The 12,174-nt window shown below is 42.3% G+C and overlaps 1 protein-coding gene across 2 annotated transcripts in view; it reads left to right on the forward strand.

The window, feature by feature from the left end:
- Positions 1 to 3,014: 3,014 nt before the first annotated feature.
- Positions 3,015 to 12,174, forward strand: part of EIF2AK2 (eukaryotic translation initiation factor 2 alpha kinase 2) — a 36,680-nt gene continuing 27,520 nt past the window's right edge. Inside the window, exons 1-7 of one of the 2 annotated variants that reach the window (XM_037009369.2) lie at positions 3,015 to 3,172; positions 6,471 to 6,605; positions 6,966 to 7,086; positions 8,590 to 8,738; positions 10,758 to 10,884; positions 11,257 to 11,336; positions 11,493 to 11,586. In XM_037009369.2, the coding sequence (XP_036865264.1) occupies positions 6,487 to 6,605; positions 6,966 to 7,086; positions 8,590 to 8,738; positions 10,758 to 10,884; positions 11,257 to 11,336; positions 11,493 to 11,586 (690 nt within the window). In that variant the 5' untranslated portion in view covers positions 3,015 to 3,172; positions 6,471 to 6,486. The remainder of the gene's footprint in view (positions 3,173 to 6,470; positions 6,606 to 6,965; positions 7,087 to 8,589; positions 8,739 to 10,757; positions 10,885 to 11,256; positions 11,337 to 11,492; positions 11,587 to 12,174) is intronic. The other variant, XM_037009368.2, reaches the window with a different exon arrangement.

Below are 12,174 nucleotides of genomic sequence, written 5' to 3' on the forward strand. Positions count from 1 at the left end.
AGCCCCTAAATCTTCATAATCATTGCTATGGGATGTTCCTTCTTCTACTTAAGTCACAATCCCACCTTAAGATTCTCTGGTCTAAAGAACTGTCTTATAAAATTAACCACCACCAGCAAATCTCACATAACAAGAAAGGGAAAAACAATGAAAAGAATTTCATAATTAATACATACAAAAACAAAGCATGGAAGAAAAAAAATGCATAGTTTCGATAGTCCTTTATTCTTGTTTTTTATAACTTCCTTATTCACTGTTCCCTTTGCCCTCAGAAGTCTCCCCAGCTAGTAGGATGACACAAACCTTCAATCCTGAAATATCTGAGCCTTTAGGCCTGTCTTGGACAGCTCAGCTGTAGATTTCCATTAACATTTATCATGGACCATGGAATTATGAGAGAAACCCACGTTAAAGATATACTCGTCCCTGACTCAATTGTATGGCTGCGTCACTATTTTCCCTTGGTAATTCATATTAATCAGGCCCTGCCAGTTCAGTACCCCCTTATTTTCTTGATGGTTTGGTGGCATGATGAACATACAATATCCAGACTATGTGTCCTCTAGTAGAAACAGAGCCCAATATCATAGGAGCACAAAGCACTATTTTGCAGGTGCATAATTAGGTTTAATTGTGGGAGACAACACTTTCATTTATACTGTTTTCTGGCCTCATGTATCCTGGCCATGGAAAAAAGAGCAACCTAGTTTAGACCATATACTGCACCTTAAGGTCAGTACACCCAAGCTTGCTAAGTGTTTTTTCCTACCTGGGTCTGTAACTGAGACTTCAATACTCCATCCCACTGTCCTATGAAGCCAGCTGGGTGATGAGGTTCATAATAAAATAAAAGCATTGAATCCCATGATAGTCAGTATGCTGCCTTATTTCTTTTTCTATAAAATGGGTTCCTTAGTGAGAGATAGTGAACAAAGTATTCAGAATGTCCAAAAATGAAGATGCTGGCAGAAGCACTGCAGGAAGGAGCAGCACATCTGTATCTGGGATAAATGTTAACTCCACAGAAAGCAAATCCCTGCCAGGGCCATGAAGGAAGGGCTCGTGCGTAACCAGTCTGCCACCAAGTGGCTGGCTGGTCTCCCTTGGCAGTATGGCACTCGACACTGGGGGCTCAGTATTGGTCTCTAGTAGGTGCTCAGCAGCCAGATTAGCCTTGAGAATACCATGCTGATGAATGCCCACAGATCATCCATTCCTACCGCCACAGCCTCTTCATTCGTTTTGAATATGCACTAGGGTACTTGGGGAAAAGGCTGACCGACATGTTCAGAGGTCTTCTTGCCCACCTGCTTCTCAAATGCCCCTGCAGAAGATTCATTCAGAAGGGAACCCAATATGCTCATCCTGTGTCCATTCCAAGTGGTTCAACATCTTTTTTAAGACCTCCTTATCACCAACTCTCTGATCTTGTTCCTTCCAGATCCCTGAATATTCCACTGAACTGCTAGCCACTGGTTTGTCCAAGGCACTGGCATGCTCTCCTTCCAAGTGACAACTTAATGTACTTCTCAGAGTTCTGCCCTCTGGATGGATTTCCTCTCTTCACTCAGCAAAAGTTGGGCAGTGGTACTATGAATCATTTGAATCCACCCAAATTCCAAGGCCCTTGTTCTTTCCTACCAATGCCCTTAACATTCATAGAAGGGACCTGGTGATGCTGCAAATTAAATTTACATTGTAAAATTCTGCTACCTGTAACATCAGACTCTGCACCTGATTTTTGCAACATTAGTCTGGAGACACACAAAGTAAGAAGTTCTTCTCTTTAGTCTCTCTTGGGTAGTTCAGGGGCTTCAAAAAGTAAGAAAAGTTATCCCTGCTATTGCTGTCGCTGCTGCCTCAGCTACCCTGCACCCACGAAGTGGTCGATGGATTCCTGCAAACACCCACCACTGTTGGAGCTTTTGGTCACCTGGAAATGCCACAGAAAGATGGCTCTGCTTCCTATATACCCTCCAAGCTCCCTCCTGTGCTTCACATTTAGGGAACTGATATCATGCTCAGGACCTGAGATAAAGCAAAATAGAGTTTTTAGCCATTGATACCCTGCAATTCTCAAAGGGAAAAAGGGTGTAGAAGTGGAAAAGGACCCCTAGAGCCACCTCCTTTCCTCACCCTAGCTTCCAGCCTAGATGGTGAAGATCCAGACTCCTGGTTCTAATTCCAGCTCCCCTGCTTACTAGCTGTGTTCAGTTCTCTGTGCCTGACCTGCGTTTTCTTATCTGTTAAATGGGCATAGCAACTACCTTGCTGTACTGTTGTGAGGTAAGCCCTCAGCTCTCCTCAGTCAGTGGATCAGTGGGCCAGTAATTCTCTGAGAGTATGTCACAGCCCATTAGGTGAGTAGGATTTCTTACAAAGCAGGGACTACAGGTAAGGGCTTTGGCTGTAAACCCCATGAGGCCCCTCCGGAAGCAGATGGTTCTTGGCACTGTCAGAAGCGCCATCCTGGGTACAGCGCTGGCAAGTATCTGTTGAATGAATGGTTGGAGGGGTTTTGATCCAAGAAAGATTGTGCCCCAGGCTTCTTCATCCCCAGCCTAGTGAAAGTGAGGAGGCAGCAGGGAGGAAAGGGGACATTGTGCTTTGGGGTTCACGAGCCTGACCTTGAATTGAATCCTGGCTTTGCCACTTACCAGCAGCTGGACCCTGGGCAAGTTAATTTACTTAGTTCCTATTGTAGTATGTTCTATTTCTATTGTAATATGGAGCCGAATAATATCTGCTCTCACCCCCAAACCCTACTTCGAATGGGTGCCCTGAAGAGGAAAAGGGATCGCTGATTCCAGAGCCTGACAGCGAGCGCCGACAGGCCGCAGGCCTCGGAAACTTCGGGGCCCTTCCGTCCTCCGAGCGCGGTGCGGGGAACAGCCGGGGTGGGCTCGGCGGAGCCGCACGCGGGTGCCCGGCCCGCCCAGCGCGGACCCGGGCGGAGGCGCCCGCCGCTCGGATCCCAGGGCCTGTGCGGACCTGCGCGGGAGGGGGCGCCGGGCGGCCGCGGCCGGAGGCGGAGTCCGCCGGGAAAACGAAACTGAGAGGCAGGCGCGCCGACCCAGCGGGGCTGCGGCGGACGGCGGCGGTGCGGCCCCAGGAGCGGAGCGGCGTCAAGGCGCGCGCACATCCCACGTCCCCAGCCCGGGATCGGACGCAGGTAAGAGGCACCGACCCCTGGCTCCGCCGCACCCGGGGCGCCGAACCGGGCCCGCAGCCGACGTGTGGGGCCCTTCCCGCATATGGCAAAAGGATTGGGCAGCTCAGAAAAGCCGTTTTCTTCCCGCGAAGAATTTTTATCAGAGCAAGTAATGAATTGCCCAGGCTGGGGCTGGGGGCCGGGGGATCTAATGGAAAACTGGTAAAATGGGAAATATGACCGACCGATGGGCAATATGGGGGCCTGGATTACCCATAGAATGGCTAAGTAAGCCCTGGCTAAAAATCTCTTGCCTAGACTCTTGAAATTTTTTTCCCCCCAGTTGCTTGGCTTCAGCCACCCTCACCCCATGCCCGTACCTCCCCTTCCCGTATATCGTCAACATTGCAGCAGCCCGAGGGTTTCTGTAAGAGCAGGACACGCCTCTGCTCAGACCATCCCAATAGCTTCCCATCTCACCAGCATCCTGTAAACAGCTATCGGCCCACAGGCGAGACCCCTTGACCCTCCACTCTAACCACACAGGCCTCATTTCTGTTCTTGGGGCACAGAGAAGCACAGGCTCGCCTCTGGGCCTTTGCACTGCCTGTTTCTTCTTCCTGGAAAGCTCTTGCCCAGATACCTACATGGCCAATCCCTCACTGTGCCCTGTACTTCGTACAATGTCTATTAGTGCAGCCCTACCTGAACTACCTGCATGTAAAAGAAGCCCCACCCTTTTCTGGCCGTCCCCCTTTTGCCTCAGTTTGCAACACAGTACTTAACCGTGCTGTGACAGTTTTTATGGTTTTGTCTGTGTTCCTCCATTAGTAAATTCACAAGAACAAGGTTTTGTTCACTAGGATAATCCCAGTGAATATAACCCAGTACATAGTAAGTGTGAATTAAATATTTGTTTAATGACTGGTAATTCATATATTCCCTCTCGAATTCCCATTGCCTGTCATTTCTTTAGTACTAAAAATGCCTTGCCAGGTGGAAGCCAAAAGATCCACTTTCCACTGTCCCTGGAGGAATTCAGAATCGTGTGCAGATCACACTCTTGTTCTGCAGTTTGCTTATTTAAACCTGAGGATCTGTAACACTCCTATAATTCATTGGTTGTATTCATCAGATACTAATTGAATGAATGCTTGTGTATGCCAAGAATTGTGCAGGTCCTGGAGGGAGTTTATACTCTGCCAGAAGGGAAGAGAGAGAGGCACAGCCAAAGTGTTGGGTGTCTGGGTGTGAGTAAGAGGGACACATAACACTTGTTAGTGATTATGGTGGCAACTTCTTTTATGAAAATGATAACATGGAATTAACGTGAGATTCATTTAAAATAGTTGAAAAGAAACATGCTGTTTCTTTTTTTCCAGACTTCTAAGTACTTTTGCAAACATGCGAATTCAGTGCTTTATTATTTGCACATGTACTTCACTTAAATTCAAACTGGCTTGTCATTCTGATAATCAGCGGTTACTTAAAATTAAAAGTGCTGAGGATTTAGAGCATTAGATAGAACTTCAGGTTAAATAATAGCTAAAGGCTCTTCTGTAACTGTAGTTTTGAGATCTATGACCCCCTCCAATGGTTGTGACTAAAGTAAATGTCCCTTTGGTTCCTGAAAATAATGGTAGATCCTTATCTGAAATCCTTAGGCTAGGTGTGTTCTATTAGTCAGAGATTTAGGGATTGTAGAAAGACAAGGCAGGATAAATCCTGTATATTATATAATACTCTCAGCAGGATTTGGGGGCAGCACTCTATTATAAAACATATTTCTACAGTGAAATATGTAAATAGACAACAAAGTGTCAAAAAAACTCTCAACAGCCCATGTCAGTTTAGGTCTAGACAGAGGACTACAAACTTACCAAATCTAAAATAAAACATGAAAACAAAATAAACCTCAGTTTTCAGTGCTTCTGAATTTTGGAATTGCAGACCAGAAGTACAGGGCCTTATTGAGGGTCAGCGGTATGCGGGACTCTCCTGGGTGCTTTTGATCTGATTTACTCCCCACAACAACCTGTGAATCAATTATTTTATTCCTATTATCATGAATCAGATACTATGAATCAAAGGTTCAGATATATGTGGCTTTGAGGCCTAACCCTCTCCAAAACACTAAGCAGTAATGTAAAGAGGTTGCCTTTGTTCAGAGTCTCTGCACTTCCAGCACCCTGCGGCCAGCCACTACCATTGCTCACGCACCGCGGCGGCCTCTACTTGGCCTCCCTACTTCTACTTAGGTTCTGCTCCCCTTCCCATACCTGGCCTCCCATACCCCGTTCTTTACATAGCATCGGAATGATCGTTTAAAACATAAATCCAATACTATCACTCCTCTGCTTAGAACCCTCTAATAGCTTCCTATTGCAATTGTCATAACGTCCACAGTCTAGACCACGACCTACAAGGTCTATGTGCTGTGGTGTCTGCTCACCTCTTGACTCATTTCTCAAGTCTTTTCCCCTCATTCCCTAGGCAGCAGTCCCTGTGGTGTTTTTTGTTAGCCCTACAAATGCCGTGCTGGTTCCCACCTCAGACTTGCCTCTGCCCGTGGTATTCATCTCCCATACCTTGGTATGGTGGACTTTCTCCTCATTCAGGCTTGATTTAAATATTGCCTCCTATAAAGGGTCTTCCCTGACCACTTTATCTAAAGCCACCTCCCTCATATCTCTGGCCCAACCTACCAGTGTGCCCTCCATCCTGCATCCCTGTTTAATTTCATCATAGCATTCTGGCCAACTGGTCATCACATTATCCACTCCTGGATTTTGTTTCTGGACATGGTCATTTTCTGTCTTCAGTGGAAGGCAGGTATGGTCTTGAGCTGTCATGTTCACATCTGTTTGCTCAGTGTCAGGAACAGTGCCTGACATTTGGTAAGCATTTACTGAATGAATGAAGAAAGGATGCACAGAAAACAGCAGATGAAGAAAAGGGAGAAGGTGAAGAGTTTATAGTGGAATATTTAATTTTAACTAGGTTTTCGCTCATTCTGCATACACCTTGCAAGTGTTTGGCATTTACCACTTACCAATGGGTGTGGGTGATACAACGACGAGTGAAACAGAACTTCCACCCTAAAGTGCTCACTGACTCTTTTGAAAAGCAGTCAGGGCTGTGATGGGAGCTGGGCGAGGTAGAGTGGCAGGCCCATGGAAGAATTCTAGCTCCCCCTCCAGGAGGCTGTGTTGATTCTCAGAGATGAATGGAAATTGCCGCGTAGACAGAGGATGCAAATAGTGCCTTCAGAGCAGAGAGACAAGCATGTGACTTCCTTTAAACAACTCTTCTCTTTTAGGTTCCTGAAAGAAGAAATGGCCAATGACCTTCCACCAGGCTGCTTCATAGAAGAACTTAATACCTACAGTCAGAAGCACAACACCGAAGTTAAGTATTACGAATTGTCTAAGGCAGGACCTGCACATGACTTAACGTAAGTTGCTATTTAAAAAGGGCCAATCTCTATAAACCATAAACTAGGGAAATGGCAACTCTGGCACAATTATAAAGTCAGTAATTTAACTTTAGAGGAAAGTTACCGCAGAGTTCTGCAAGAGGCCTTTGGCATAAAGTGTAACTTTGGAGGACTCCAGAGGGGAAAAAAAAGCTACAAGTTTTTCCAAACTTCACAGTGTGTGCTCTTTTGCTTTTTGGGGGTGACTGCTTAAATTCTATACTGAACAAAGTTTAAAATCTTCAGAGCTTGTCTTCAGAGGCAGTGGTGACTGGAACACTAATCTTCAGATAAAGCATGAATTTTATAATAATTTGTGAATATTTTCTTTGTAATCAGGTTTACATTTAAAGTTACAATAAATGGCAGAGAATTTCCAGCAGCTGAAGGCAGATCAAAGAAGGAGGCCAAAAATGCTGCAGCCAAGTTAGCTCTTGACAAGCTTAATGTAGAAAGCAAGGTGGGTAATTGCCTTTTTTCCCCTAGTGAAAGGGAACTTCCAAATTTATTTTATATTTTTCTGTGTGAGAAAACACCCACATGCAAAGCCACTCACAAATTCCTTTACGTTCAGAAGTATAGCTCAGTCTTTTTTCCTGTTTCCATTTTTGTAGGACCCTGAATGAGAGGTACATTGGAGATAGTGGGCAAACCTGGGCAAAACCTACTGAGAGTATCATCAATAGTGACAAACTCTAAAGTTGAAGGAAGGTGAAAAGGAAATAGTGAGACATGAGCTGGCAGGTTCTGGTAGGAGTCCCTCCACCTAAATGAGAAAAGGCAGTGGAAAAGGACAGGGGTGAAAGGGATCCTGAAGAGAGTGATGCAGAAGGAGGGCAGATGATGGAGAACCAACATACATACAATTGGTGTACCTGAAGATGAGAGAAGAGGAAATGGTACGGAAAAGACGATCTGAAAAGATTTCAGCAGGAAGTGTTTCTGCAAGAAAGATCTGGCTGCAGATTCAGACTACTCATCTGATACAGAAAAATAGAGAACCACCTAGAACAACATCAATGCTTATGAAAGTACTGAGCTCTAGGAATGAAGAAAGAATCCTACAAGCATGTAGGCAGAAGAAGGAAGTTACATAAAATGGAAAAATGGAAAAAGTACCATGCTGTCCACAGCAACATTGAAAACCAGAGATAGTGGAGCAGTGGCAGGCTGTAAAATGAGACAAGAAGTCCTTCATGTGTAGGACAAAAGAGGATCAGTCTCGGCCATTGCAAATTTTGGAAAAACTTACCTTCAAGATACTTTCCTGACAAGCATCCCCTGAGGATATCAACCTTTTAACCAATACTGAAAAAAAATAAATCAGACAAATTCAGAAACTCACTTGCTAATGAGTGAGAAAACCAAGTTAAGGAGTCAGAAAAAGAGTAATAGAATATCTTTCCCCAGGAGAGCAACAGAAAAAAAATAATACAACAATAAGGACAAAAGTAAAAGAAAACAAATAATAACGACCAATGAAACCAAAACGTGGTTCTTTGACAAGACTAATAAAGCAGGAAAAACTTTGTCAGGATTTTGTCAGGTTAAAAATAAGGTGCAGATAACAATAGAAGGAAAGATACAGTTATATTCATCTTTTCCATTAAGGTGTGATCCAGGATATAACTTCACTTCAATATTTGTTATCTTGTTTTTTGAGATTTACAAAGGGTACAGCAAGCTAGACAGTGTTACAGCATTTTGCATGGAAAAACAAGAAAATGGACTCTCTTGGTTTTCCTTATGAAACTAGAAACAGAAAATGGGTGTTCCTAGTTAAATTTTATGCCTGTGGATTATTTTCTGGTAGAGGAAGGTATATACATTTTTACTCAAGGTGATAAAGAATGGAGGTACATAAAATCTAAGTTGTCTTTCAAATTATTCATGTAGTAATTTTGTAAAACAAAGTAGTTAAATCTTTGTCATCTATATTAAGCAAGATTTTTTTTCTTCCTAGCCGACTAGTTGTTTATCACCGTCAACAACAGATTCTTCAGGAGGATCATCCACTAGGAATTATCTAGGCTTTATTAACACGTTTGCGCAGAAGACAAAACAATCAGTAAATTATGAGCAATGCGAACTGAGGGATGCTGGGCCTGGAAGGTGAGATGTAGTTCGCCTTTTCTTTCTGTCTTATTATATCTAAGAATTCAATGGGCTTATTTTCACATCTAATTTTCCAGAAATATTGTGTCCTTTTTTGTACATTCTTCATGGTAGTTTTTATGTGACTTATAAGCAATTGAACATCTTTGTAATTAAAATATTAAAATGCTTAATTACTGAAATTTGGGACCCATAGATGATAGTTGATCAAATCTCCATAACCCTTTATTTCTGAGGCATATCAGCATGGTTTATTTAGTCTGCAGGAAACCTAAGAGAGTAAGGGGTGCCCTTGCTTGAAGGGTGTGGAGATCTTCCCATCCCTGAGGTCTTTGTGATAGTGGGAGGGGCTGAGTGAACAGTTCTGCTACCTGTGTAGATTGACTTTGTTTCTACCATTGTGAGATTAGAAAGCTGTTTGTCTTTCAAATTCAATTAAATTAGTATCGCTCTCTAGAAAAATACCATGTATTAGAACGAATGGGTTTAGCCCTATACTGTGAGGAGACCAGGATTTAGGGGATAGGAGCAGGACAGACTGGAGCTTCAGAGCTAGTGAGAATGTTACCAGTGAGCTAAGCCTTTGGAAGTGAGGATAAAGAATGAATGGATCATAATATAACTTGGCCACAGGGCTGGTAGTACAGCATGGAGCATATAGCCAATGATTCTGTAACATCTCTCTATGTTGACAGATAGTAACTGCACTGATTGGGGTGAGGATTTAATAATGTGGGTAACTGTTGAACTACTGTGTTGTATATTTGAAGCCAATATAAAATTGTGTATCACTTATACTTCAATAAAAAATAAATTATACCTCAATTAAAAAAAATAGATTGGAATGGGGAAAAGCAGAAAGCAAATGAGCAGAAAGGAGATTGTTTCTCAGGTACCATCAACCAGTTAAATGAGAGAAAGAGAAACAAATCTAAATGGCAAATAGTACAGCCAGCCACTTTCGAGTACCACCCTCTGAACTGATTCAGCTGCTTACTTTTTACTCTGATGGCTTTCAGGCCAGAACCAGGAAGAGAAACATGATAGTTTTCATTAGAATGAAGTGGTCAAAGGTAAATTCTGTGGGTCAATCTCAATAAATTAGAAGGCTGCCTTATTTCTCCATAGCTCAACTGTTTGGTTCCTTTGAATTAAGTACTGTAACAGCAGAAACCTAAAAGAGAGACTAAATCTACTTAGGGGGTGCCTTGGAAAAATAGGAGCTTTAGAAACGATCCAGTCTCTCAGCCTGACTCCCTAACTGTCCCTTCAGGGCCTACGGGGAAAGACTCATCCTGGTTGGGTGTCTGCCTCTATAGCAAATGATACTGGAATAATTTTGTAGTGATACATAGGAATTCCATGATACTTAACCATGTCCGTTGCTTGGCCACCCTAAGTACAACTCTTACATGGTTGTCCATCTATTCTTGCCTAACCACAAATGTTCTTACATCTAATATGAGGAGGGTGTGGACTTTAGCACAGTGCTTTTGCAATGTGGGGATTATCTTAGGTCTTTGAACATAGGAATAGTGGACAGAATATGCTAATTAGAGCAATATCCATGTTTGTGCATCCCCTTCTATACCCCCTGTAACCATATTGTTTCTCCTGTAGGAGCCCCACTTTCCCTACTGGCTTTTTCTTTCCATTTGAGCATCTCTGAAAAAATTCACCATATCTCTGTCTTCCTTCTTTACTTTCATATCTTTTGGACTTTGAGGAATTAAAAAAAATCACCATGTAATGCCTTTATGCCAGATCTTGCAATGAAACAGCAAAGAGAAGTTGCCTGGAAAATGCAAGCCATGATATTAGCCAACCCTGGTTATTCTGGCAAGCTGCTCAGTTGTCTTATTGAAGATGTAACTTATACAAGATATGAGCTATAGATCTACCTATTAAAATAGTGTTATATTAAGGCCTGTGATAGTATGTGGGCTTTTTTTGAAATCAAAATTTAGATTTGCTGTTTTTTGGTATTTGGATAATTACTCTCCATCTTTCTCCTAGATTTCTTTGTAAATGCAAAATTGGACAAGAAGAATATGGCACTGGTATAGGTTCTACTAAACAGGAGGCAAAACGATTGGCTGCTAAACTTGCACATGATCTGATAAAATCAAAAGAAGCCTCAAGGGTATGTACAGCCTTTGGGTTTAATTTTTATATTTTAAGATTCCCTCTGAAGTTGATTTGAGATTAGACTGTGTTTAGATGATGCCAAGACAGCCAATCACATGGCAAAAGGATTCCTCTGTTCTGGGTCCCACCAAGGAGGCATGAGCCATGGGACCATGCAGCCCCAGAAATATCAAAGGTCTGTTGGCAACTCAGAGTTGTTTTTTAAATTCACATCAAACATCCATAAAAGAAGTAGTAAGCTTGTAATTGTTTATGGTCATGAATTTGATAAATGTAGGAAAATAAATGTGGTTACATAGAGACTGAGCCACTGTGGAGAAGGAATTTGGCTACACTTACACCTCCTAAGCGGAGCTCTTTCTTTCAGAAAGCTGATCCAGTATCCTCTGGATCTCTCACTGTTGGGTCTAATGACATCGGAAGCAACACTTTGGTGACAAGCATATTGTAAGTGTGGACAAATAATAATTGATATTTAACAAAGTCAGATTGCTGCTTGAAAGAAAATTTTTATGATAATGTGTAATGTTTAGGGAGAAGTTAGAGAAAGATTACTGATCAACAAAAAACAGAATTACTAATAGCTATCCCCTTTCCTTCTAGTACTTGTGAATCACCATCTGAAAATGGCTTCTCAGCAAATACATCGGAAAGCAATTGTAACAGTGACAGTTTAAACGATTCTTCTTCTTCTATGGTATAGTATCAGCCTGTACCTTCCTAGTTAATGTTCTTTTCCTTTTTGTTTCCTCCCTTAAAAATTACCTCCGGTATCCAATGATAATTTTCCTATTTTTGTCCTATGTGCTCTTACTGCATAATACTTGGCCGCTTTTTAACTGTCCCCTTTCTTTATCAACCCCCATTTCTCACATGCTGAATTCTTCCAGTCTCTACTCTCCTCTTTCTCTCTCTGCTCACCTTCATGGTTTCATATACTTCTATGATCTTGCTTCTTGTCTTCTGCCAATCAGACAGTACTTTAAATGTTCATTAAATAAAAACTAAACTTAAAAATCAGATACATTTTGTGGTGATGAGTGTTACAGAAGTGTCCTAGTTATAAAGAACTACAAATAATGAGAAAAAAGTCAAGTAACTCAGTAGGAAAATGTACAAATGATCTGAATAGACAGTTCAGGAAAGAGATACCCAGATGGTCAACAAACATATGAAAAGATGCTTTACTTCATAGTCATCAGGAAAATTCAAGTCAAAACAACAGTTAGATACCATTTTAAACCATCAGACAGGCAAAATTCAAGTCTAGTAATGTACTGCCACA

Source organism: Manis javanica, chromosome 1, assembly GCF_040802235.1.
Source record: "Manis javanica isolate MJ-LG chromosome 1, MJ_LKY, whole genome shotgun sequence".
Lineage (NCBI taxonomy): Eukaryota > Metazoa > Chordata > Mammalia > Pholidota > Manidae > Manis > Manis javanica.